At 38.7% G+C, this 27,408-nt stretch overlaps 1 protein-coding gene across 3 annotated transcripts; it reads left to right on the top strand.

Moving 5' to 3' along the window:
• Positions 1-3,271: 3,271 nt before the first annotated feature.
• On the top strand, positions 3,272-26,275 carry LOC138009011 (uncharacterized). 3 transcript variants are annotated; one of them, XM_068856308.1, is made up of 11 exons: positions 3,272-3,311; positions 7,838-7,926; positions 8,886-8,967; positions 9,352-9,462; positions 12,144-12,284; positions 15,144-15,263; positions 15,455-15,502; positions 15,912-15,970; positions 21,690-21,758; positions 23,422-23,538; positions 24,919-26,275. In XM_068856308.1, the coding sequence occupies exons 3-11, from the start codon at positions 8,914-8,916 to the stop codon at positions 25,040-25,042; spliced, it is 843 nt and encodes a 280-aa protein (XP_068712409.1). In that variant the 5' UTR covers positions 3,272-3,311; positions 7,838-7,926; positions 8,886-8,913; the 3' UTR covers positions 25,043-26,275. The 3 variants fall into 3 exon arrangements, with proteins under 3 accessions (XP_068712409.1, XP_068712408.1, XP_068712410.1); XM_068856307.1 differs by lacking the exon at positions 3,272-3,311 and adding an exon at positions 4,117-4,270; XM_068856309.1 differs by lacking the exon at positions 3,272-3,311 and adding an exon at positions 6,238-6,261.
• Positions 26,276-27,408: the final 1,133 nt, after the last annotated feature.

The raw sequence follows: 27,408 nt of genomic DNA on the forward strand, positions 1-27,408 counted from the left end.
TCACCATAAGTAATCGTAGATTATGGTGCTCGCCTTGAGGCCTTAGGCACCTGTATCGGTTCCATAAAGCATGTTAATCATTTTTCAGAGGGGAGTTGATTTCTCACTCTAAATTACTTCTGGACAAAATTCTGTGGTGTTCTCATTGAAATGAAACGTCTGATTCTTTTTCCATTCGTTAGCAATGACTCCGTGACAACAATGGGTCATGGTGTTCAGTACAGCGACTCGTTTCATTCAATCGACTTATTTCATGTGACTGAGTACGAGGAATCGTTATTTTTGATTGAGTACAATGAATCATTTCACTTGGTTTGTGCCAAGTACAACTCATTTCATTTTATTGAGTAGTTTCATTTTCAAGATTTGTGCCAGCAGTAATGTGATAGAATATGCCGTTTGGACATCAGGCGTCGCCACAGCTCCAGCAATCGTAGGCGTCGTGTTTGGATATCAGGCGTCGCAAAATCTCCAGGAATAGTGAATACTTTCCTGATCAGGCCTTGATCTACGAGATATTAAGAAAAAAAAAAGATTGATCTTACCTCGTAGTTTGTCGAAGTCGAAAAAACATTATGGTGACGTTTCAAAATGGCGCAAAACAAACGCTCGGCATGCTGGATGGTATTGTGACGCTTCGATTTGGAACCGACCGACAACCTCTAAAATAATTGATCTGCTCGCCACTGACAAATCACGGTATTTTGCTCAACCTCCCCCAATATATAATTGTTACAAAATGTAATTATACTAAAACATTAGGGTCGGTGATTATCGTTGAATAAAAACCTCGACTTAGTCTCGGTTTTTATTCACCGATATTCACCTCGTCTTCGGCGAACAGTTTTTAAATATTTCACATTAGCCAATCAGAGCTAAGCCTTCTTATAAATACAGAGCGGTGTTCCTTGGATTTCCGATGAATACAGAGCCGCATTTACGTCTCAGACCTGATGCAAAGCTTTCTCATGAGACAATTGACAGAACTCTGTTTTACAAACTGTGAAAAGTACAATGATGATTTTATGCAATACTCAGAGTTTGGTATAGGTACTCAGTCGCATAGGCAAATTGAGGATTAATATCTCGCATATTTCAAAGGTTACAGACTACTGCCCGAGTCGTGCAAGGTCAAAGTCCACGCTGTTGCGGAATTTTTGTAGGGAGCCATTTCAGACGGATCAGCTGAATGACATTTCATTTTTGTACAGCAACGCCAAAGCAATGAAACCAGCCTTGCTAAAAAAAACATTTACTACATGAAAATAAAGAAAGTAATTTTGCCCAGGGAAATTAACAAAATTCATGAAATATGACCTCTGTGTCAGCCAATCAGCGTTTGAGAGTGAATAATTTTGACCTCCATGTTACGAATAGTCGAATGGTCAAGTACGTCAAGTAGTGAGACGATTAATGAAATGTTGGTTTTCAAACGGACTGGAGACAAATCTCTTGAAGCGGAGAAGAGAATCTACGGACTCAATCCACATATGTTGCATTAGTATTTGTTGAACTCAACCGTCAATAATTTGTTAAGTTTCAATTACAGTTACGTCTTCTGAAATTTAATAGTGGCTTGCTCTTTCACAGAATGAGTAGAGACATTAAAGTGGTGCTATGATTAAAAAATCATCTCCTTTTTTTCTTCAGATTTTGAAAGTGTGTTTGCTTAACGCCTCCCTGGCAAAATTTTGAGCTTTGATTTTTATCTAAAGGCTGTTTACTTTGAGTGTAAGTTCACGTCAGTTAAAACTTACCGACTGGACCTCAGAGGGTTGGATCTTGGGAAAAGTTACTCAATAGCTTAAAGCAGGAGGGCAGACATGAGAGGTCATGTTGCAGGGACATGCTGCAGCGGCATGATGCCGCGACAAAAAACCTGTGTAGCAGGGACAAAATCACAACATGTGCACACACATGAAAATATTGCGGGTACATGTTTCAGGGATATGTTGCAGCAACATGTCCCCTCGTGTGAACTGATACTTTTACGATAGTGCAACACCAGTTTGGGAGTGATTTTGTCCCCGCGACGTGTCCCGTGAAGTTCAACAAGTTGAACGTCATGGAACAAATACCTGCAACATTTTCATGCGTGTGCAAATGTTGTGATTTTGTTCCTGTCACATGTTCCCGCTACACGACCTTAATGCATGTCGCCTAAGTGTGTTTTACACACCTCAGTTTTTGTCATTGCAACATGACCCCGCGTGTCTGCCCACCTTAAACTTTCAGCGTGTAAAATGGAGTTTATTATGTATGCAAAACACGAGTTTAAAAATCTGAAAGCCCGAAACTCATTCAGTCGCGTACAAACGCATTGCATTCAGAAACTAGTGAGTATTTGACGTCATTTTCTCCTCGATCCCACTCTCTAAAGAGTTTAAAGTTGGTAATGGTGGACAGTTAAATAGGAAAGGCAATCTTTTTGAAATTAAGTTTTAAAACTTGGGCCACTTAGTATTCAGTTAACATAGTTTTGAAATCCAAAGAAAAAAAGATTTAATTTTTTTTTTATCACAGTACCACTTTAACATCCTCTCGGTTAATAAGAGGACAGAAATTGTAAAGTTACCTGGCAGTTTTTTAAGTAATGCTTAGATGTATCCTACCCTTGAAATCAAACCGGCCCCTCCCTCATTTTATCCAGATATCTCAGCAAGCAGATTGCATATATAGTTTGTAACGTTTTACCTGCATTTTTGGTTCAGAGTTAGACTGTTGTTTCACAACAGGCGAGGCAAAATCCAAGAGCCCTCTCAGTGAAAACAAGGCAAACATTCATAAAATTAACAAAACTCATTGGGGAAAGAGTTACATGTTATTAAGTACGGTGCCTACTAATTCAAAGGTATTTTTGCCCCGGTTTATGATTATGCAGGAAATGTAGATCTGAACAAGTGTCATTGAAACCCAAAACGAAAATTGGGATAACCACGCATTTTGCAAAGATAATTCATGAATAATATTTGTAAAAAGCTTTAAAATACAAAGCAATGTATGGTGTTTTTTCTCAAATTGAAGCTTAATTATTAATCAAAATTGCACGGTTACCCCCCATTTTCTTTTTGGATACCAAGAGTATTTACTAAGATCTACTTTTTCCGGATAGTTTTAAGCCGCGCAATATTATCCCTGAATTAGTAAGCATACCCAAAAGGAAACCAGAGTATCTCGAGCTGCGCAGAACCTATGCGCAATAACAATAGAAGGCACCGTCCTTAATTCTGCTTTTTAAAGCACAAATTAATATCTGAATTTATTTGGCATGAAAATAACAAAGAAGAAAAATAAGGGAACATGAAAGAAAAGTAAGTGAGGAAAACAAAAAGCCAGTTAATTGTTTTAATTTTTCTGGAGGGGGATTTCTAGATCATCCTATAATAGTCTTTCGCCTCCGGCACTTGTGTTTAGCCCACTCTCCCTTCCGTCAGAAAATATACTCTGCCACCCCTATAATCTATTAATATTTTCCATTGCTTATAATTACTAAACGAAGCAAAAAAAGTATAATTTGTTGAAGATAAAAGTCAATGACTAAGCTTCTCGAATTCTGTTGTCTTTATTCAATTTTTACGCTCGTGATTAGATCGACGTTATCTTTGTACTGACGTTTTCAGTGTTTTCTTTAGGACTCTTTTATTGTTTCAGAGGGATTGAAAACTATACAATACTTCAACGAACACCTTCTCTTCCCTGTCGATAGCAAAAGCGTTTTTCGAGTGACAATAAGTCACCACGCAACGGCTGTTCCCATCGAAGCGAAGAAAGAAAAACAAACTGGTTTTTATAGTCGAGAAAAAAAATACCAGAGAAATCAGTCAAATCGATAAAAACGCCGACTTATATTCGAAGTAATTTTCTTTTATTTTCAATCGAGATAGAAATTTTATTTTTCAAGAATTAAATCTTAATAACGCCACGTTTACCATGACGCCAAGATGCGTGTTTGTGTGCGATGCCACGTGTCAGATCGGAAGACTGACCAAGTTAACAACGTGTTTGCTGTGGCGTGAAATTGGCACAATACACCAGGTTTGAATAAATAACCATATCCCCTTCCTATTGCCTGATTTTTTATTGTTTTTTTGGCTGGTCAGGCACGGGTGGCCTGAATTTTTAATCGACGCTATTTGCATAACAAGAGGGGAACTTTGAAATTTTGATTTTATTCCTTATATCGAATGTTTATCGACGTGTTAACTTCAAAGAAGTCTTAACGTAACACAAGGCAGTAATTACACCAGCGCAACGTTTGCAGCGAAAACAGGTTTGTAAAAGAGATATTTTTAGAGCCATATTCCGATCCTTATTTTTGGGCAGGATGTGGGAAAATTGATCGCTTATTTTATGTCGCACGAAATTGGATTTAATTACCCACTGTACTTCCAACATGAACTTGGCCTTGCGATGCGTTTTAGTTTACGCATGTATTTTCTCCACACGTGTATCCGCTTAATTTAAGATGCTGTCTTCCGAGTTCACTGTCCTTTGCTATCACATGCTAGAATTCATAGAGTCCTTGAGTTGGAAGTTAATGGAGCAATTACTCAGTTTCCACCGTCTAAACAAGACGAGCGATCCCTCACAATGAGACTCAGGCTTTGGAGAGATAATTAAACACAGAAACAGTTTGCTTAGGGCTCTTCAATGTTAGGTTTTGAGGATTAATTTGTATGCAGTGCGTGTAACATTTCGTTTAAATTCAGAAAAATTTCACATTTCGCGATAACATAGCCCTTAGTCCTCTAGGCCATAGAATTTTGGTTCTTTTCTTTACAAAAATATTCTAAAAATAAGACGCTTACTTGCTTGTCATAGAAAAGGGGAACTGAGTGATATTTAAAACTCAAAAGAACGACAGAGCTGGAGAAAAAACTTGACTTGTCTAAAACGCGCGCGTAATCTCGCGTGAACTTACGTGTATTATTACTGAGTAATATTATCGTGCGATAATATCATCGGGACGGTTGGTTGAAAATTGAAAATGCAAATTGTTAAGCTTGTTCCTTGTTTTCTTAAACTTCGCTTTCATTTAAAACAGCTGTTTAAATAAACCAGTAGCGGTTCTCAAGAAACTCGACAAAAATGAACAATACCTTAAAAAACAAGAATTCTTGGTATTTTATTAATTCAATGTGCGAGTTACGTGGAGATTCATCTCCATCTTAAGTTATCAGTTGACACTGCCGAGATTGCAGTTTTATTAAGATAGAATTCAAGCAGTTTGCATGATAAATATTCGTCGTTCATGTCAGTGCAATTTGTAATCATAATCAGCTGTCGTATCTTGTCCGAAAATGTGTAGCTTGCACTATTTTTCATTAATGTTGTTATTTCAAAGTCACAGAAAAATATGTTTAAAAAAATGTTCTTCAGTTCCAGCCTTAGCCTGGAAATATTTAATTTGATTTGAAAAGTGTTAATTCAGTGGAGAATATGCCATCGTGTGCGCTTCAATTTGTTGAGGTATGTTCTAGATCATTTTACGTGAGTCTTACGTGGCACCTCATACAAAGAACGAAAGTAATTGCATTGCAAATGATTTGCATTGACATTTACCAAAGCTATGCCATGGGGTAATAATGACATAGTTGCCAAGTGATATATATATTTTTAAGTTGTCAGGTGGTCCTCGCAGGGTCAAGTTCTAACTGCCTGTCTGAATGGTGTTTCTTTTTACTGTGTCTCTAGTATATGGCACTCTGCCAGCAATTAATCACGAAATGAATCATTTAGGGAAGCTATTTTTTGAAGTCATTTTTATCCGAATTATTTAAATACATGTAAGAAAAATGTCAAATTCCTCTTAAAATGTAATTGTGGGCTCAGTCGCCTGCGGCAGAATTAAGGATTGACAGAGAAACCTTCCTTGTGTTTCACTAATTTAGTCTGGTGCGTGTAAGCTAGCTATTTTCTTTACCGTGAGCATTTTTGAGTAATGACAAACTAGTAAACGTCAGTTTATTTAAGAGGTAACTGTCTTTCCACCTCGCAGACAAAAATTATGAACAAATAATAATCATATATCCTCTTGCTCTCTCTCTCTCTCTCTTTCTGAACAATGCGTGGGTTTCCATTAATGTCACCTAAAATTTAGTGTTGGGGACAAAATGTAAAACGTGGCCTACGTTTATTGTCCTTGCCTGAAATGATTATCAACGCTGTCGGCCTTATGTTGATGTTATTCCGAAGGCAGCCTTTTTTTCCTCAGTTTTTTTGTAGTTGTAGTTGTGTTGATCTGACTGATTCAATTCTAAGGTAGGTGGCTTCAATTTCGAGCCTTGAGTAAGAATGTATTCAGGTTTGAGTGTAAAAGTTTAGATCACGAGAAACACTGGTTAAGTTACGAGCTACAGGTGTGAGATTAACGAATCTGTTCAATATTTAAATGACTCATATGATTGGGTTCGTTCCAATTTGGTAGAAGGATCGCTGGTTTTCAGAAATGCTCGTTTTGTGTTGCTTCACTAGCAAAACTTTAAAATAAGGTGATTCCCGAGTTGGTGATGTAGGTTAACATAAGGTTTTCTTTAAAATTTCCAGGATTGTGCTCTCTATTTTAGGCGACTCAAAGAAAGCAAAGAGTGACGAGGCAGTCGTTTAGGTGAAACAAAAGCTGTGCTTGAGTTAACTGTAGCAAGAGTTATAGGACATTTTCAACCAACCTCTAGAGACACCAATAACAATAGAGAAATGTAGGACTTCTGGTGGACGAACAAAAGCAGCTTATGAGAGATCCTTTGCTTTCGCCCACCAACATGGCGGCGATGACGTCACGTGAAAACCTCCAATGGGGGCGTTTTAATTATTACATAGGCTCACGAAACGTCTCGTTAGCATAGGAAGCATGCAATTAACCTAAATCGTAAAGACGCGATTGGTGTGTTGTATTTATTAAAGAGAACCACTCTCTTTCATCAATGAAAGAGAAGTGACTTCTGTAGCTCATGTTTCTGTACAGAAATGATTTCTGTAGCTCAGGCACTGACTACAATATTCCGCTTATACTTAAACTTCCTTTGTGTCCACGACTAACAGCTGAGACTGAATGCTTTTTTGTGGGACAAAGACAGTTTCGTTTCAAAAATTTATAGTATAGCATAGCACAAAGAGAATGAGAGAATAGTATGCCGTTAAAAAATGATGGCGTGTTGGGAAAAAAATGAACACTCTTTGCCTCATTAGAGCTTTGTCGCAATAACACACAGCGCATACGTAGATTCTTTTCGGACCTTTTCCGTTACTGAAGTGGTGTCTTTCTGGCAACGAAAGCCAGAAATCCGATCTAAGTGAATTCCTCCTCGAGGACCGACAATTTGAGCTTCTTTCATTATCTTTTATTACTCATTTAGGAGTAAGCCGAAGGACAACCAATGTCAAATGCAATGTCAACGGAAATGTCATTCCAAAAATATAGCGGATAAGGGCTATCGTAAGCATTTCCTGATTATTCCATCTTGTTGACGTCGAGCAATACGGGCGAACTATCTTGTACTAGTAACTGGGTGGACGTAAACGGTTTTAAGCAAAGGTAGAAAATAAGTGGTTTGTTGTTTTGTATGCGGGTCGAGTTCTCACCCAAACCTGCTAAAATGTGGTGATTTCACGTTGTTGTTTTGAGAGTTTTGAGTTTTGAGAGTATGTGTGCTGCACGTGCGTGAAGCACGCCATTATATTTGCTTTTTCAACCAATGATATTGTTGCCTTGTGACGTTGTTGTTGTCGTAACCGTTGCTCAAACTCCCAAATTGTCATTTTATCCTTAAAGAAAGCTTTTAAAAGTGATTGACGTCAAAAGTATTCACGAATAACTTTGTTAGTCATTTGTTAACAGGTATCATTGTCCGAAGGCACGCAAATCTTTATCCAGAGAAGAACAAGGGACAAAACAAGGTTTTAAGAACAAGTTAACTTCAGCTAACGGTAAGTAAAAATGTAGAGACTTAATACTGATACTAATACGTGGCTAGTTGAAGACGCTCCGAGTGGAATTGGTTAGAGGTGTGTTTTCGCTTGAGGCTTGGGCAAAACTGCAATTAAACCGTAGGGAAGAAGTAAAAACCTTTACGAACCGAGAGTTATTTTCAGTAAAACCAGAATACGTTTCTAGTATTCAAAAATAGTACTAACTTAAAGTTGATTTATTGGTCATCGCTCTCTGGTATACGGAGAGATAGGTGACGTAAAAAAAGGAAGTATCTTCTTGAAGGCGGAAGTTTTTCAGACAAGCCTCTTTCCTTCTTACCATTTTTGCTAAGTTCTTGCTGTTTTACAGTATTTGAGTAACAGCTTGACCTATATAAAGTATTTAATACGCAATTAAAATTGCGTAAATAGTGCATGTATAAGGGGTCTTGAGTGGGCCGTTCGAGTCGCTCAATGCAAAAAAGCCTCGCAATTTTAATATTTGCTTGACACATAAAAAAAGCGTGCTCGCAAAAGCACGGAAAAATAATGATTGAAGACATGAATTATAGACAATTCATCTTTGTAGAAAAATAAAATCCAGAGCAACAGGTTTAAAGATTACTTAAGGTTAAACAGGTCTGGTGCGAATGTTTGATGTTTTTGGAAACTAATAATTAATAGCACCCCTCTAAAAATTTCTTGTTATTCAAAGTTAAATTGAACAATCTTTATTCAAATAAAAAATTAAGACAACACGTTGTTAGAATATCTTAGTTTGTTGTTTAGCTCTCGTCGATTAAAATTTGTCCAATGAACAGTGGTGTCTTTTAACAATGTTTTAAATGGATAAACGCTTAAGAATTCGGAGTTTATCTCATGCATGCAGAGCATTTTTAATATTTTACAATTATCTCAGTGTTTCTTTTCTTCACGTGGGCGGAATTTTAATTTTACTGATATGTTTACTTTTGTAGCTTTTAATAACTCGACATTCGTTCTGCAATGGATGCTTTTAATCAGGCCTACGTGGGGATAACTGGAAATCATTCTCTCCAGGTGAGGATAAGATAGGCTAAGAAATAAATACAGCAATACAGGAGTTCAGAAAGTACTCCAATGAGGTTAAACTGTCATCAAAGTGAGTCTAATAACTTTAGCTGTAGAAATAAAAAGAGCAGAAGTTTCCACCTGAAATTTATGTCCATCGAAACTATAAGACGTTGACAAAAAAACAGCGATGCCAAACTTAAGCGTCTCAGAAGGAACTTTGTTTGTAGGCTCGGCTTCAAGTCGCAGGTCTTTGCAGATGGTCATCACATATTCACCATATCTTTTATATTTGTTTTATTTCTTGGCTTTCAACGATAAAAATAAGCAAGAACCGCTCGCTTATTTTTATCGTGAATTGCCACTTACATCAATTACGTTCTGTCTTTATAGAATGTAAATTCTTCCAGCGATTGTCAAATGATCAACGACAAATGCTCAAGTCGGAAAGACCGAACACAGGACATGAATCTTCTGTTCAAGATCTCCTCGCTACTGAACAAGGTAATTTGATATGCGCGGCAGTACTAGATTACCAGCGGATCTGTTGGTTTGCCGGTTGAAAAAACCAAAAGAACTTGCTTTAGATGGTTAATTTTCCAACCTTCCTACGACATGCACGCCGGTTTTTGTCGGCCTTCTTTAACATATGAGAAATGAAAGGCTGATCAAACAAAAGTCACTGCCTTTCAAGGGTGTTACAATAACGGACGTTACAAATTGAACTAAAAAAATGTTTGCAATATGGTACAGCAAAAATGTGGTGTATCGGTCACGGGTTCAAACCCCGTTGAAGTCCTGAAATTTTCCGGCTTCTTTACGCAATTGCAAAATTGCGTTTATAACTGCGAGGATCATAGCTTCACCGATGTATAATTTATTGCGGCGTTTGCACTGGAACATGTAAATAAAGCTTTTAGAGTTGCAGTCGATGTGGTGAATTGTAGACCTGATTTCACGTGTAGAGTGGAATGTCTAACTCTTCTGTCCACTAAATATGTAGGCGCATGCAAAACAGCTGTTGCAACAATAGGTACGGATTTGAAGACATTTTGGGGAAGATGAGAGGAGGTTCAAATGAAAAAGTGTTTAATTTGCGATTGATGGATGAAATGGAGAGTGAAGCTGGATCATAGTTAATAACAAAAGGAACACGTTGTGGTTTGTTCATTGTTTGAAGAAAAGAAAAGTGAATTTTGAAATCTCTTATTTTCACTTTCAAATTTCGCGGGCGCAACCATCTTGAATGATTGTGACGTGTTACGGTTGCCCTACTGTTCTGAAACAAGAGTTTTTGTCTAATAACATGTGCAATAGGTCAACCGTAACACGTCAGGATTATTCAAGATGGCAGCCCCCACGAAATTTGAAAACAAAAATAGGCGATTCTAAAACCTATTTAATTCGGATGCAAACAGTTTCTTTGAAAATACCTTAGACTGAATAATCTTTTTTGTTGAAGTGGAGGTTCCCTTTAAGTGAAAGTGCTTTGTTTTGTGTCCTGTCATGTACGCGTGGGATTTCTTGTCTGAGGAAATGGCCATTAAATCAGCGTTTATGGAGATAAGTTATGACAAGAGAAAATAAAGGGGGAAAAGGGGGAAAAGAGGGAATCCCCCATACCTTCCCTTTTCCCTAGGTAATATGTCTCAAGTTATTTTTAGATCGAAACCACGCTGCACAGGTCCCTCATGTGTTCCGCGTGGATAGCCCACTCTCAGAGAACACATTCCTGCCATATGATTGGCTATTTCCTAATCCCCTTGGGATCTGTACAGCGTTGGAGTCGATCTAAAAATAACTTGAGACATATTACCTATTGAAAAGGTCATTTATGGGGGATGCCCTCCCTTCCCTCTTTATTTTCTCTTGGTTATGAGTTCCGAGGTACGCAAGTGCAGGGTTTCCACATTAAAGCCACTTCTTTTGGCTTGTGGCTCTCTGTAAGAAGCTGACGCACTTCTCTTGTTTTTCTGTGTCTTAAGGACGGTGCCACCTATTGTTAATACGCAAACGAACTAAGCATCACGCAATCATTTTGTCACGTACTGATTTTGTATTTTTGTGTCATGAGTGATATATAGAAGTCGGTTGGAGCTGTGCGGAAAGCATGCTCCTTGGCCCAGAGACCAATACAGAGGGCTTAATTTAACAACCTAGTAACATTATACTACATCAGAGCCAGCTCCTTTGATTCCTTTGCTTTATCCAGAAAGAACATAAAACAAAGTGAAGTTGTTTTCTTTATAGGCTATGGTAATCGAAAAGGGCACACCTGTTGTTATGATACGCAACATGGCAATGAGTGATGAGTTCGAGACATGACACACAAACGACTCTCACTACCATTATGTGCGCTATGCGTGTCTATTTTCGCCCACGAGGACAAAGCAATGATTCGGCAAAATGCAAATCAGCGAGAGAAATCATCAATATTCAATTTTACCACAATTGCTTGTAATCTCGCAATCTGATTGGCTAATTTGCCGTTGTCGATAAAAGTCTCGACAAGCCGCTCGCGTCAATTTGTCACGCAATGTAATAGCCAATCAGAAACGCCCATTTTGGGAAATAAACCAATCATATTGCGAGAAAGTTATAGTCAACGCTTGCACTTTCTTTGTGCCATGATTTTGGTCACGCTCTGGAAAAAACTTTCTTTGGCGTTGACTCACTTCTTTGGCGTGGACTCACTCGGCTGCGCCTCGTGAGTCCAAAACCTTTTGACCACTGATGACGAATATCGTTGTCGATAAGAGTACAGACAACGCTGAACCACTTTCGATTTGTTAATTCTCACTGTTTGTACACCAACCAGATATTTTGTTCGCGAACCTAACATTCTCTGTCAAAAACAAAAAAAAACTGGCTTTGTCAATGATATGCAGCTAAATCACTTTTGGTTGGAAGTTCTGGTTTCAAATGACCAAACAACAATTGAGCCAATCTCAGTTTTCTACAGAGAAATCGAAATTGAAAAAAGATAGGTTTCTTCTAACCATAGAAACATAAAAAGAAAACAGGATCCAAGTAACTTGTTTTAAACGATAACTTCGGACTGTTTGCTCTAGTTACTGATTTTGAAAGGAAAGATATGATGAAGCTGGTGGTCGTGGAGAGGAGGAATTAATCTCAAAACACACATTCCGAGGTCTGAAGTTTTGCTTTCTTAATTGATCTCATAGAATTACAGCGACGTCACAACTTGCCCAGATGAAGATTTGCTTGATGACCGAGACGCAACGGACCTCAGTGATATTGAAATCAGCGCAGAGCAAAGTTCAGTTTCACATGTGCATGGTGGCGAAGAGCGAAGGGACGAGAAGGTGGGGAAGCAAATGATAGTTAGAGGGAGTACTGGGGAAAGTATTATTTAGTCACTGGCCTCATCGAAAAGTGTCAACATGACAGAAACCACCTTATTCTACCCTTAGGACAAAGAATAAATTGTACAATTAAAGACTAGACGCTCCATGAGCGTACACTGGGTCACCTGTGGTACGTGTAACTCAAAAACAGAAGGGACGGAGTTGGGTGATATTGAACTGCAGAGTTCCAGGCAATTTTTTCAAGTCGGGGGTCATTAAGACCATTTAAGGGGTCATCCAGAAGTCGTACCAGCAGAGGCCCTTTGGCTCTCACGTTCATACGACAAAACAGATCTTTTTCTGTTGTTTAAAGTCTGGCTACCAGCCTATTAATCATTTGTCAGAAAGAAAAAATTCCTGTCATCTTTAGAAATTATTGATGCAAAAGTAAATAAATCTTGAAACACAGATTTTAGGAAGAGCAGAAGGAGGTTTTCAGGACGGTCGATCGAGAATAGAATATTTTGCCATTAGCAACAAAATTTATGACATGAAAACAACATTAATTTTGAACCGCGAATATACAAAGTTACCATCAGCGACAAACATTTTGGGAGATTTTTGCTAAGTTCAATTTTGTTATTGTTATTGTTCTTTTGGCTGCACAAGTAAATCGCAAAATCGAAAGTGACATCGAATTCAGCTGGCGCCGTGATCAAGTTACCGCGGGGTGTTTACTCGCGAAACAGTGAAGCACCTGTGTCAAATGATGGCAAGATACAAAGTTTTTGTTTTTGTTAGGTTTCTTTTTCTTTCAAGGGTTATAAAGTTTGACAAGAAATGTGCGAATTCAACACAAAGATCACAACCGCCCAACTCTTGAAGTTGACCATAGTTTCTGCAAAGTCAAAAATTTGCTCTCCAAGACGAGGTTATTTATCACCAGGTAATTCCAGCGTTTTGGAAATAGGAGCTACTTTATTATTCATCAGCGTCACAAAATTTTGATGATTTTGGGGATCATTTTGTTGAAACTCAATCACACTTCCAACAGACCTGTCTATTTTCGTGACTTATGTACGCGCTGCTTACAGAGCACTACCACAAATATCCTCCCGTATCACATTTCAACCCAGGCATGCAAATTTGTTAAGCTGGAAAATTACACAACATGGTATTAAAAGTCACAAAGGCTGGAAATATCACAAAACCTTTTCCGGCGAAAAATTTATTGAAACAAACAACATATTTGGTATTAGAGGCAAAAAACCCTTCCTATTTCAATTGCGTGCGTGCAAACAAGACACACAATCCGTGTCACAAAGCATATGCAATGAAATGAGTTTCTGACAGTTCACATCAAATTCCTTTCGAAAGAACCTTTACCGTAAATAATGAAGCACAAAAGAGACAACAAGTTTTCATTCAAATAATTCTTCAATGTCACATTTCCAATTTTTTTTTACCTTTGCAGAGTTGAGTATAAATTGCCACACAACTAAGATGCGACTTCAGTAAACACTGTGATTCATTCAAGGCGTTCGATTCCTTCAATGTTTTGTTAAATCCATAAAAAAAATTGCCATTTGATTTCAGTGTTTTATATAATACCAAGTTAGTAAAATATTACAAAGAAAGCTCACTTGATATCCAACGACGAAAAATGAAATTGTTGTCGAAGACCATTACTCGTCGCTGTAAAGATTCCAGATATTTATTTTTCACCGCCTGTCTTGTTCATCCAATTGAAGTTCCATTCTTGAGCTCCATAAAGGTATATTTTGTTTGAGGATCCACTAAAACGCCATTCGCGTTACAATGACTTTTGACGCCATTGTAGGTTAATTAAATGTTCACCAGAGAAATCTACGCATTACCCTAGCCCCCTCAAACCTAACAAAATACGCACAGAAGACTATGCACAAAGACACCACTTAGCAGGGGAGTGACAGGCAAGACCTTTACCGACACGGAAAAAATAAAAATAATAAAAAAACAGAAAAATATTACACATTTTCCGACTGGGATTGCCGTACTAGCAACCCAGTAAAAAATAAAATAAAATAAAAATAAAAATAAACAAATAATAATAATAATAATAATAATAATAATAATAATAATAATAATACGATGAAATATTACCCATTTTTAGACTGGGATTGCTATACTGGGTATTTTCTTCCTAATATAAATAGAAAGTTCAAGAGCTAGGAAGCCAATTGAAGTTGCATAAAATAAATTACAATAATAAGGTCGGAAAACACAGAAATTGGACATCACACAACACAAAAAAACACACAGTAATATCTACCTAACAGAAAAGACTACATCAAGCTTAAAGCAGCAATAGTTTAGTTAATAGTTAATAGGACGTTTTCAACCAACCTCTAGAGACACCAATAACAAACGAGAAATGTACGACGAACAAGACTTTTGCTTTCGTCCACCAATATGGCGGCTATGACGTCACGTGAAAACCTCCCATAAGGTAGTGATCCTGTATATTGAAACTCCAATTTTGTATTAACCGTCACTTCTGAAGATGTATGCAGAAGCATACGAAACGTCAAGTGAAAGAATTACACCGCTGTTTGTGTGTTATTTCTGGTAATTTTGTTTTTGTTAGATTAATGAAGATCTCTCTTTTTTTTCACTGACGCTCGTCATTTAATTACCCCATCAATATGCATTCTGTTGACCTTTTCGGATAAAGATTTCATTGCAATATAACCCCTAGATAGTAACTGATACAAAAATAATGAGTTTCATTGCTCAGATTTCCTTTAACTTGATTTAAAAGTTGAGATCTTCATCTTGCAATATCGGTTATGCCATGTTTGGTGCAGTAATCCTAATCATTTTAACCTATTTTTACAGGGGGGCAATGTTTTCATTTTCAAGACGGATAGTGAAGGACGCGTTAAGTTGACTGACGAGGAAAAGGAAACGTTTGCTTCAGAAGGGCTGCCATTGCCCAGCAGGGTACCGCTGACCAAGGTAATCGAGCCTGAATGAGTGACTGATTTTATCTTTGTCCATTTTTCAAAACTGGCGTCTTGGAACTCTTATGACGGCTGTTTTGTGGACTTAAAGATTCGTTTGTATTAACCCCTTACACCGGTTCTTCGAGAAAAAAAAATATAAAAGATTGTGTTAGCTAACATCAGTCTTCAATTTCTTTTTTTTAGGCTGAGGAAAGAGCTCTTAAAAGAATTCGTCGAAAAATCAAAAATAAGGTTAGCGAATATTGCACTCAACCTTAAATGTTATTTTTCTTCACCACTAGCGAGAATAACAAACATTTTGCCAGTTAACTACTTAGTTTGTCACTTATTTCATTTCTAATCATGGGTTTAATCTAAATCAATCTCGATTTGTGGTTAAGTCGATCACACCAATTCAATTTTCTTAACAAGGGCTAGTGGGCGGCAGAAAGGAAGATTGCTTGTAGTTGTATACTTATCGTTTATTTCCGACGCGTTTCGTCTCAAACTGAGACTATTTTAATTTTTTTTTTATGAATTTTTTTTAAAAGTTTAAATAAATTGTGATTTGTGGATTACTCGCTCACACCATTCAACAGTTACGTTCAGTAGCCCTTAACCCGGTAGAATATCATCTTAACGCTTAATCTTTTATTTCAAGCTCTCTGCTCAAGAAAGTCGGCGAAAAAAGAAAGAATATGTCGAAGGCTTGGAGAAAAGGTGAGGTCAGATGACTCTGCACATTTTCACAAATTCATTTCTTTATGCGAAATGGTTCCAATTGGCTTTGGGCCAAGCCAGACCTATAAAGCGGCACTAGGAATCCAAATTCAATTTCAAATAGGGGCAGGCCGTGGCCCAGTGTCGTATTGGCCGGTACATGCAAAACTTATTAATAACAATAATAATAATAATAATGATAATGATAATGATAATGATAATGATAATGATAATGATAATGATAATGATAATGATAATGATAATGATAATAATAATAATAGTTGCCTCGCTTATCGCCGTCGCAATTACAGAACGACGCAGCTAAACAAGTTAGGTCGAACCGAAAGCATAGTGACCTTGGAGCACAGCTTACAGCCAACTCGAATCAACTGCATGTTGGTTTCTTCTGAGGGAGGAAAACCGGAGGACCCGGAGAAAAACCCTCGGAGCAGAGTAGGGAACCAACACAAACTCAACCCACTTATGGCGTCTGGTCCGGGAACCGAACCTGGGGCCCGTTTCTCGAAAGTCCCGAAACTTTACGGGCCATTTTCGGGTGTCAAAATTCCCTTTGTAACTCAAGAATGGAGAGGATTTAAGTCGTCAAACTTCACAGTCATTTTCCTTTTTGTTACCTTGAAAACATGCTAAAAGATCGGCTTTCCAAAACAAGCGGTTGGCAGTTTTTCAAATGGCTTTTCGGGCCCGAAAAGTTATCGGGACTTTTGAGAAACGGGCCCCTGGGCCACATTGGTGGGAGACGAGTGCTGTCACCACTGCGCCATCCCTGCTCTCAGTGAAAACAGGCACAGCACACATTCATTCAGAGGCTCCCCGATTTAAAAGCACATCCGTCAAAAATGGTGGCTACCCCAATGTAGGCACGACTCCAATCGTTTCAGTCTTGTTGTGTTTTAGGCTGAACAGAGTAAAATAATTATTTGACATGCTTGGTAGCCCAAGGGGACGAACTAACTGCGTTGGAGTTTTAGTCCTCTCTTAAGTTCAAGTCTAGCAATTGTTTTTTTTTTTTTTTCATTTTCGAATAATTGGTTCAGTTGTTCTCCATCCTTTGTTTCGCATAATCAAAATGTAACCCAAAATCAATATAGTTCTTAATATAAACGAACTATTGTGTAATTTCGGTTTCCATGGATTCGAGGAATACTGTTAGCATCTAGTCTTCATAATGAATCTAAAATATAGCTTGGCAAAATGATAAACTGCCCTTTCACGTACCAAAACCTCTATATAATGACAGAGGCTAGAGCGTTTTCGTTCACGTGACTCAAATGGATGCGAATTTGATGAAACAAAAGAAACTATTTGCATAAAAATAGAGTTCAATCCCCGGAGGGTTAGTTTGGTAAAGCAATGTGTCCGCCGTGTTCTTTGTTTTGGAACACCAACATGGCTGCTGTGACGTCATGTGAAAACGCTCTATTTCCCAATGACAATAAGAAATGTAAATGAACCTGGCGTATAAAATTAAGTACTTACTGAATGCTGAAACGATTGGCATACTGTACTAGGTATCCTCATCTCTTACATGGAAGAGATATGATCCTCACGCACGCAAGAAGAACGTTTCAAGAAGTGCTAAGATATATTGAAAATGAAAGCTCAACTGCAGAATATGCCGACTATTTTTCTTACAAATGAAGGGGCCAATGTCCTTTACTTATTTATGAAGTTCCAACAGAATTATAAATTAAGCTAAGGAAATTTTTGTGATGGTAGAGGATATTTTGCGCGAATCCAAACAAAATGACCAGGCGATTGCAGTCCAATCATACAACAGAATTTTCTGGTTAATTGCCCTTGGTAGCTCCATTGGGTCAAGTCTACCGTAGGTCATCTCGCCCAAAACCAGAGCAGTGTCGCGTATGACGCTCGCGTTTGTTTTAACTTTTAATGAACTTCGGGCGACTTGACCGGTTTACCAAATTAAAACAGTCCGGCAGTAAACTTCGCCGGTGTTGTGATGCGAAAAAAGTCAGTAAACAATACGATGCTTTGAAGTGACGTTAGCATGGATATTGTCATTGTCTGGCTGAAATTAAGCTCTCTACCCGGAAGGCAATGGTCATGAACCTTCAAAACACTTTTTCAATAATTGTGGTTAACTTAATTAAGGAAGATTACTATCCAGGAATATGATACTTCATGTTGTGTGGGCTCACTTAACAACAGCGGAAATACTGTAAAGGAATGCGCGGGATACAGCGGGCTCAAGTCACAGTCAGCAAACCTATCATGGGGCATGCGATTTTAAGAGAACCGTTTAAGGTTGTAGAAGGCGATTGGATCAAAGTGAGTTTCGACGCATGGCAGATGTCTCTTTTTTTCCGTATTCGTCAGCTCAGCGAACTTAAAAGAAAAGACACCTCTGCTATCAGGGAAGTCCCGATGTAAAATACTGGCGAAGTTTTTCTTAGTGTTTCTCTTTTTATTCGTTCTTTTGGCACAGTATTTCTCAGTAATGTTGGGGTGTGATAAGGTGCAGCATGACCATTGCCTTCCGGGTAGAGATCGTAATTTCAGCAAGACAATAACAATATCCATGCCAACGTCACTTCAAATATAATTGCTCTTCCTTATCGTATTATTAGCTGACTCTTTTCCCATCACGTTCAGGTCCGTAAAATACCAGCGAAGTTTCCTGCCAGAGTGTTTTAATTAGCTAACTGGTCAAGTCCCTCAAAGATAATTTAAAATTTAATTCGAACAAATTCGCGCGGCATACCCGAAATTGCTCTGGTTTCAGGCGAGATAACCTTCGGGCGACTTGACCCGGCCGGGCCGCTCGGCCCAGGGCAACCAGAAAATCTGTTGTAAATTGGATTGCATTCACCTGATCACTTTGTTTGGATTCTCGCAAAATATCCTCCATCATCACAAAACTTTCTTCAGCTTGATTTATAAATGCTGCCATGGAATATTATAAATAAATAAATACATTTTGAGGATGTTGACGACCCGTTCACATTTATAATAAAAAACAGTCAGCATAGTCTTCATTAAGCTTTCATTTTCAACATATGTTAGCACTTCTTGAAACGTTCTTCTTGTGTGCGTGAACATCATATCTCTTTCATCTAAGAGTCAAAGGTGAGGATAGCTAGTGCAGTATGCCAATAGTTTTAGCATTCAGTTAGTAGTTGGTTTTATACGCCAGGTTTATTTACATTTCTTATTGTCATTGGAAAACTGTACTGCGGCCTCTGTCATTTTGGTACGTGGAGGGGCGGCTTATCATTTTGCCAAGCTATATTTTAGCCTTATTGTGAAGACTAACAGTATTCCTTGAATCCCTGGAAACCGAAACGACACAAGAGTTCGTCTATATTAAGAACCATATTGGTTTTAGGATAGACTTTAATTGTGCGAAACTTAAAATGGAGAACATTCAAATTATTCGAAAATGAAAAAAGAGAAGGCAATTGCTACATTTGAACTTTAGAGAGGACTAAAACTCCAACGCAACTGAGCTATGAAGCCACTGATGTTGGGAGCTGATCATTTGTGAGTTAAAATGTTCCCGTGATAAGTGAATCAATGAACGAAACGATATATGAAATGAATCTCATATTGAAATGCGGATATGAAATCAAGTAGAGCCACGATCCTCGCAGTTATTAGCAATTGCGTAGAAAAGCCTAAAAAACTTAGGACTTCAACGGGGCTTAAACCCGTGACCTCGCGATACTGGGTCGACGCTCTTACCAACTGAGCTATGAAGCTACTGACGTTGGGAGCTGGTCATTTGTGGGTTGAAATGTTCTAAATTTTTCAGGCTTCTCTACGCAATTGCCCAAATTGCGTTTATAACTGCGAGAAAGGTAATTTAACTTGATTTCATATCCGCAGTTTAATGTATGATTCATTCATGTATCATTTTGTTCATTTACATGATCACTCATAGTTTAAAAAAAACTACCCGTATACCCATACCTCAAATCTTTTTTGTTAAATTTATCGATTCTTCCAAGATGTTTGATGTTAAATGCTGCATCTCCTCCCTCCAATCTCGTACCCAGAGTCCCCGGCCTTTTTGGTCAGCGGGTGACCGCAAGTAGAGACTCTGGGATAATGGACTCCATTTTCCAGAAAACGTGGATTCCGGTCTTATTGCGCATGCTTGAGTTTAAACGGAAACAGAAAAAGAAACAGTTAATCAGTAGAAATGGTGGGTTGAGAGTGTATAAAAGAAACTGGAGAAATGATCATTGGCTTGCTGTAAGAGGAAACTTCTGACGCTTTCGGTAAGTGTAGTTTTATTGTTTCAGCGTGCATTCCATCGTGCAGAATACCATCGTGCAAGCAACACGATCGAAAACGTTTTGTGGAATTGACAACAATGTCCTCTTCTACAACAACTTTATGTTTCCGTAATTCTGAATGGCTTCGACAAGACCTTCCACGGATTTCCTCCCAAAGACACTGATGTCATGTTTTCCAGCGGTACATTTGCAACAGCAACAGTAACCAGTTTTTAGCAGCGTGGGAAAATTCCCGTTCGGTATTAGACATAATTCAAACCCCGTCATTTTTTTATTTTTGTGATTTATATATTTTTGAGGTAGAAAAAACAAAGGGTACTGAAACTAGTTTAGGTTTTGAATCTTCCTCCAAATTCGAGTCCATTATCCCAGAGTCTCTCCGGTTGCTTACCCGCTGACCAAAAAGCCCGAGGACTCTGGGTACGAGATTGCTGTCCTCCCACACCTTGATGGCATAACTGAATAATGACACGATCAAACTATTGTACAATGGTAATAATTTTACTCGGCTGTTCCGCCTAAAAGCAAAACAAGACTGAAACGATCGGAGTCGTACCTGCATCTTGGTGGCTTCCATTTTCTATGTGCTTTTAACCTGGGGAAGCTTGGGAGGACTGTGCTGTGCCTGCTCCCAATGTATTTTGCCTGTGCTCAATACGAAACTGGGCTTCTTTGTTGTGCCTGTCCCTATTTGAAAGTGAATTTATATTCTGAAGCCTCTTAGTTATACAAACCAAACTACATGTTTCGGCAAATATCAACAGGCGTTCGTTCACAAGCCAACGAACCAACGGTAACGCTGCGAATTAAGTGAGGTGGCGCTGATCGCATGTTCAGTTTATACTAACAGGTTTGCAAATAGCAGTTCTGATTGGTTGAAAATATGGCCAATCAGACAATCTCTTACCAGCACTTGGCCCCTTCAATCTGATTACTGTGCTATGTGGTGTCATCGCTGAGAAGTCCATTCAGAATATTACGCCAAGCCGACCACATTCAGGTGAAGGAACAACAACGGGAACGCTATGCCCTACTCTTTTCGAATAGTGTCAGATAACGTCCCACAGATTTTATGGACAATTGTTTGGGAGACGGGTCCTACGGTTTACAGTCCTTTATCCAAGAAGACTTCAAAGTGTAACCATTTGCAGAAGTAATTACAAAGGCATCACATTCTCCTCAATTATTTAAAAACCCTGAGTGTTGGTCTGACCACCCACAACCTTCTGATACTCAATCAACTGAGCCAACCGGTCAGCGGTATTGAAAAATCACAAATAACATTTGCGATACCACTGTCATAATTCGATTGAAATTGAAAAGGAAATTTTCGACACACGATTCAAAAACTCCTTACTTCAAAAATACATCTATAGAATTAAGGCTCAGCAATTGCAACTAAAGAAGCAATTTTCCTTAAATTTGTGTTTCATCAGAGTGGAAGCTTGCAACTCCGAGAACAGCATTCTTCAACAGAAGGTCGATTCGCTAGAAACAACAGTAAGGTATAACTTATAAAAAAATCATATATATTTACTGGGTTAGCTCTAGTAGACTGTAGTTATGATTTCCTCTCAAATAGCGCTGTCAACACATCAGTTAGTTAACTACGGATACAAATTGATGTAACGACGTCTTAACTCTCTGTCGAGTTCCTTGTTGCTTCTTGAGCATGGATCTCAGTAGGGGTATCGAATGGTCTTTGCGAGCATTTGCAAGCATGCGAGCAGTGTGTTTATTTTTGCGAGCTCGAGCAGTTATCAATTTTTTCTTGCGAGCAGCGAGCACTTTAAAAAAATACAGATGGCGAGCAGCGAGCACTTCGAGTAGTTCGTAAATTTTCCACTAGCCGGAATTTGCGCCAAGTAATAGCTAATAATCTCGCTGACACCTCCAAAACAGAGCAATAGGTGCAAAGCCAAGGCGGTTCAACCAATCCCAGCAGCTTACAGCCAATTGTCCTCTGCTTGATGACAAATTACGTCACGTAGCTTCACGTGAGTCATTGGGTGAACGCTCAAGAACAACAAGAGCTCTCAAATCTCTCAGGGAGATCTACTAGATCCAAAGCCCGCGATCTAAAGGTTTTCATCTCTGTCTAACCCGACGCTAAAATGGAAGGTGTGGCATTTTGCTTATATAGTTATAACGTTACATTCAGTCTCCCAAGCATTTTGGTCTTCAGTTTCAATTATTGGCCAACTGGTTTCCTGCTGATTGACTGAAAAAGATTCAACGCAATGAAGGGTTATTTATTTGGAGGCTTCTCGAATCTAACCAATTACAGCCCTACAGATCAGCTGACAAGCTTTAGTACTAGCTCTGAAGGTCAAAGAGTACTGAAATTTCGAGCATTCGAGCACATTTTAACGAGATTCCGAGCATGCGAGCACTTTCAGAAATTTTGCGAGCACCCGTGTAATTTTTGCGAGCAATTCGAGCAAAGTCCAAATTTTGCGAGCACGGGCAAACAGCATCGACTGTATTGAAACTTGAATCGATTTCGAATTAGCCTGTTCCAGGCTCCCAGATAGTCGGGAAAACGAAAACAACTGCGTGAGAAAAGCGAGTGGGGGCTTGGGTCGAGGCGCCTCGACTCAAGCCCCCTCTCATTTTTCGCACGCACTTTTTTTCTCTTTCCCTACCATATGGGAGCCTGGAACAGGCTAATCTCGAATCGGTTTAAAGCGTCGGGCGTGCCACCCTCTTTCAACAATCAACAGTATGCGCGTGCGCAGTTATCGGTCTCTCAATGACGTATCCATGTCCGCATCCATAGTAACAACCACGGGCTGAATACCAGACCCCTGCGTATTAAGCTTTTTTGAATCAAACGTGGATGATGTGTTGAAACTGTTTGCCGACCCCAGCAGTTAACAGTGTTCAACAAAATTGAATGGATGTTGAAGCAAATTTTTTAAGGCGTTCGGATTGGAGTGTAAACAAAGTTAGCTACAGATTCTTTGGTACACCACCAAATTATTCAATATTTATTGTCCTGAACATCAACGGGGATAAATTATTGTTAGAGACTACGTATCGAACCATACATTCTTGCCCTAAGTTTTGGTCTCTCTGCGAAGTTGATTTGTCAATGCTTACACAAATGTTTTCAAACTAGTCTTGACCGGATGACAACTAGACTGATTTGTGCACATTTCTTTGTAGGGCATTGTTAACCGAACTTAACAGGTTACGGAAAGTATCTTTGGAGAGAGAAACTGGCAAAAAGAAAGCATCCCAAACGAAAAGTATTGGAACTCAAACAGGGACGTGTCTGAAATGGTAAGGGAGACATGTAAAATCAAACGTCAAGTGCGATTTCAAATTTACTGTTATATTTGATCACATCCTTCGTTCTTTGCAATGGCTATATCCAGTATATCCAGGAGCACCCAACGAATCTGTTCCTCACATTATCTGTTCCCCAGAGGAATCTTACTGGCTGGCAAAAATACAGGTGTTTCGATGAGCTGGCTGGGAAATTTATTATTGATAGAGGTTTTGCCTGGGAATTACTGACTTTTTCTAGCATTTCAACCCGAGCTGGCCGTAGAAACTCTGAAGACTGAGGACGACTAAAAAAAAAAAAAAAAAAAGAACCCCTTGCCTCTTCCAGAGAGTAGTCACAAACATACGACGGCTGGTCAGAGTGATTGCGCTTGCTGAGAAATCCTGTTTTGTCCCGGTTTCGTTCGGTCGTTTTCGATCGAGGGATTTGAAAGCGCGCGGAATTCCTGGCTGGGAAATAAATTAGATCAGCTGGCTGGGAAACCAGCCAATTTTATCTAGCTGGCTGGGAAATTTCTTGTGTGTCTTGCTGGGAAAAAGGAACAGATAATGTTTTCCCAGCAACACTGAAAAACACCTGAAAATGCCTTAATAACATTTATTTTCATTAACTGGGGTATAATAATAGATTTTACAACAAATTGGTCGTTGGGTGCCCCTGTATATCCATAGTCGAAATTCCAGCAGATAATTTGCCTTGTTTGCCCAAAGTTTGTCCCTGAAAAATTGTGTCTTTCATATTGATAAAACGGCATTTCTAACTGGGAAAAATGTTTTGTCTCACTTTCGTAAAAAATCAGCGTTCAGTTGCATTCAAAAGCCGATTAACACTATTTCACGATTCATTACCAACCAAGTTTGAGTTTTGTCCATCAAAAAAGTCTTCAACAATCTAATTTTGTGCTAAAGGAAAACAAAAAAAGTCTAACCCAAAATTGAAGGATAAGAATCTTGTGGAAACATTTTCAATCGTGAAATACACAGAAAGAAAACTTTTCACTAATCCAGGATATCTAGCCAAATCGATCTTTGAAAAACTAAGCCCAGTAAAATTACACCCACCACTAAAAGCAAACTCTAAATGGAAGTTAATAGCGTTATTTGTTGACTCCGTGCACAATTGTCACTGGGAAGGTTGTCATTCGTACACTTCGTGTCGCGAGTTTGTTGTGAAGTTAATATTAGAGGACTTTGTGCAATAGAACTCTTAACTACAAACATCTACCGTAGATATGTTACCCTAGATGAAAATTGCCGGTTTTACCACACACAGAATGAAGAGCTCTTGGTTTAGGACCTCCGTTTCAGCATCATAACACTTTCAAATTATGTAGTAAAAATTTCAAAAGGTATTTGCTCGTTTATTCTACTTAGTCATATGAAAAAAGAAGCAATATACAGAGAACAAAGTCTCGCTGGACTACAGAAAGCATTCAGAGAAAACACCAAACCCTATATGGAACGTTTCAACGGAATGAGGATAAAACCACGTGATTAGGGTCGTCGCGTGACCCCAGTGGGAAGAAACGGTGGCCAAACCAGGACAACAGGTTTCAGAACAAGTTCTGTACCAAGAGAATCAAGACAGGAGGCGACCTGCCTTGGGTGCAGGTATCTCAGTCGTAAGCTGGCGGAAAGAGACTAAGTTAGTCTTAGTGCAAAACTGGCTTAACTGGTCAAGAAAGAAAGAGACGTAATGCGTTGTATGAGCTGACTTCTCCGGGCCGACGTAGCAACAGTACAATATTTTGAGACTGTTGCCTTGTTGTCGCTTGAGAAAACAGACCCCACCAACTCCTCTGTATTTTACTTGCTCATGTTCGTCATTAAGTGTTCTTTTAATTGTTGGATACGTCGAGCGTTTCTGAACGCATCTGCGGCTTTGCATAGAGCAGTAGCATTAATGGAATTGCAAAAGGCCAGTTTCGTGTTCTTTTAGTTGGATAGAGCGAACATGGAATGGAGGCTAGGACAGGGGAGGTAATAAATTGAATTTCCTTGCTTCTTTCAAGTCCAACCGCGAGAATACCAAAATTCTCATGAGACGGAAAGAAATTAAGATACTCAGTTAAGAACTGAAATATAAATGATGTAACCGATCATCAATCAGACGCTTTGACAGCGGATTTGAAGATATTCGTTTTATATATTAGTCCTTAGAGTCTTAAATTAGTAGGCCAAATATAATTGGTGTTCAATTGTGAACATATGCATTTTAAAACGGCCATAGAAGATTTTGGAGAAGTGACATTTCGAAACCAGAACTTGAAAGCTCGCAAGAAGCAATAAGTATATTGCATCCTCGTTATACTAAGCAAGAAACATACTATTTCATTTTAAATTATTGTCATGGTTAGTACTTTCGTATGCTTGCGCGGTTAACATCAAATAATGTTAGTACGCTTATCGTATACGTACCAACTGTTTTGTTATTACATGTAAAAATAATTTCAAGGTTGAGACGTTGACTTGTTTACGGGAAACTCGAATGAAATAAATGTATGTGCATGTTACGGGTTAAATTTAAGTTTAGGTTATTTTTAATTTAATCTATAGGTTGGTTTTTTCAACCCAAGCCAAATTTTTTTCAACCTAGGTTATTATGAACTGTCCAAAAGAGAGTTTTCCCTTTTTGGGGGATGTAGTGAAAAAATGGGACCTGCATTTTTAGGGGGGATAAAAAAGAAAAGAATGAAAAAAGAGAGATTAATTAAATTCCTCCTCCATCTTTCTCTTGTCTTCCGTTCTTCTTCCACATACCGTCCCACCCTTCCCTTGTGCTGATCTTACATTACTACCAACGGACTGTGCCACTTACACGCACATGACGTAAAGTGAGACTTAATAGCTCATCCACAGTTATATGGCCGCCGATAGAATTTTATGAAAAAGTTAAAAGGGGTGGCTAAATTTATCTGAAGAGTGAAATGCTCTGAGTCTCCAGTGCAACAAAAGCAAAAATTGTTTGCAAGAAGTGCCTGTGGGCTCTGAATTCTGAAGGACAAATCGTCAAATATTGCACGAAGTTTATTTATGTTGCTATGCAAAATACACCAGGAACAACGCATCATTTCTAGTCATAATAACAAACCGATTTTCGATTTTCGTAAAATAACCTGTAACTGTTGTAAGGAGCATACCGTCAGTGCAAATGGTTCTCTTCATGTTGAAAATCATCACTCATAGTATTCGCAGCTATTTTCTCTCAGTTACAAGGAAACATCAGACCTTGCTAGAACACTAGAACGTCTATTCTGGATGGTGCGATTTCGGTCAAAGTTTTAATCTGACAAAGGAAAATAATTTGTGAGTAAAGTGATGACGGACTTTTGCCGCAAACACAACGTTCGCACTGTGAGAAAATTGGGTGGTGGCACGGGTAAATAGAACAAAGAAAGATAACGTTAATTGCAGTTTAATTAAAGAGAAGAACTTGTCGCCAAACCACTGGTGTCACTATCTTGGAAAAACCGCTTGTAAGAAAAGCATAACCATTCACAGAACAATTGCCAAAATGCCGTATGAAGCGGTTTTCGGAATCTCTCAGAGTAAAGAAATCAAAAGGCCACAAATACGTGGACAAGTCACAGCTACATCAAATACAGAATACGAAAATGGGCAATAATTTGAAAAGGTGGATGAGCCCGACAGGCATTGAAGGGAAGCGGTGTCTAACACTTGCAAACTGCAGACCGCGGACAGCAGAATAACCCTAAATCACAGTTATTGAAAGTTAACCGTTATAAAATGGGTATTTAGACTTAAAATACTCCTTATCAGCTCTATTTGTGAGGAAGTCTGCAGTTATCCTACACCTGAAGGGGAAGAACAAAAAGAAGACTGAAGTTCGAACTTAAGCAGTTA

Source organism: Montipora foliosa, chromosome 6, assembly GCF_036669935.1.
Source record: "Montipora foliosa isolate CH-2021 chromosome 6, ASM3666993v2, whole genome shotgun sequence".
NCBI lineage: Eukaryota > Metazoa > Cnidaria > Anthozoa > Scleractinia > Acroporidae > Montipora > Montipora foliosa.

Bases quoted from the DNA above. Each gene is read 5' to 3' on its own strand.
- LOC138009011 (XM_068856308.1), top strand. From the start codon at position 8,914: ATGGATGCTTTTAATCAGGCCTACGTGGGGATAACTGGAAATCATTCT. The intron at 15,503-15,911 runs GTTAGCGAATAT...TTTTATTTCAAG, and splicing joins GTCGAAAAATCAAAAATAAG to CTCTCTGCTCAAGAAAGTCG. The intron at 23,539-24,918 runs GTAAGGGAGACA...TATTCTACTTAG, and splicing joins ACAGGGACGTGTCTGAAATG to TCATATGAAAAAAGAAGCAA.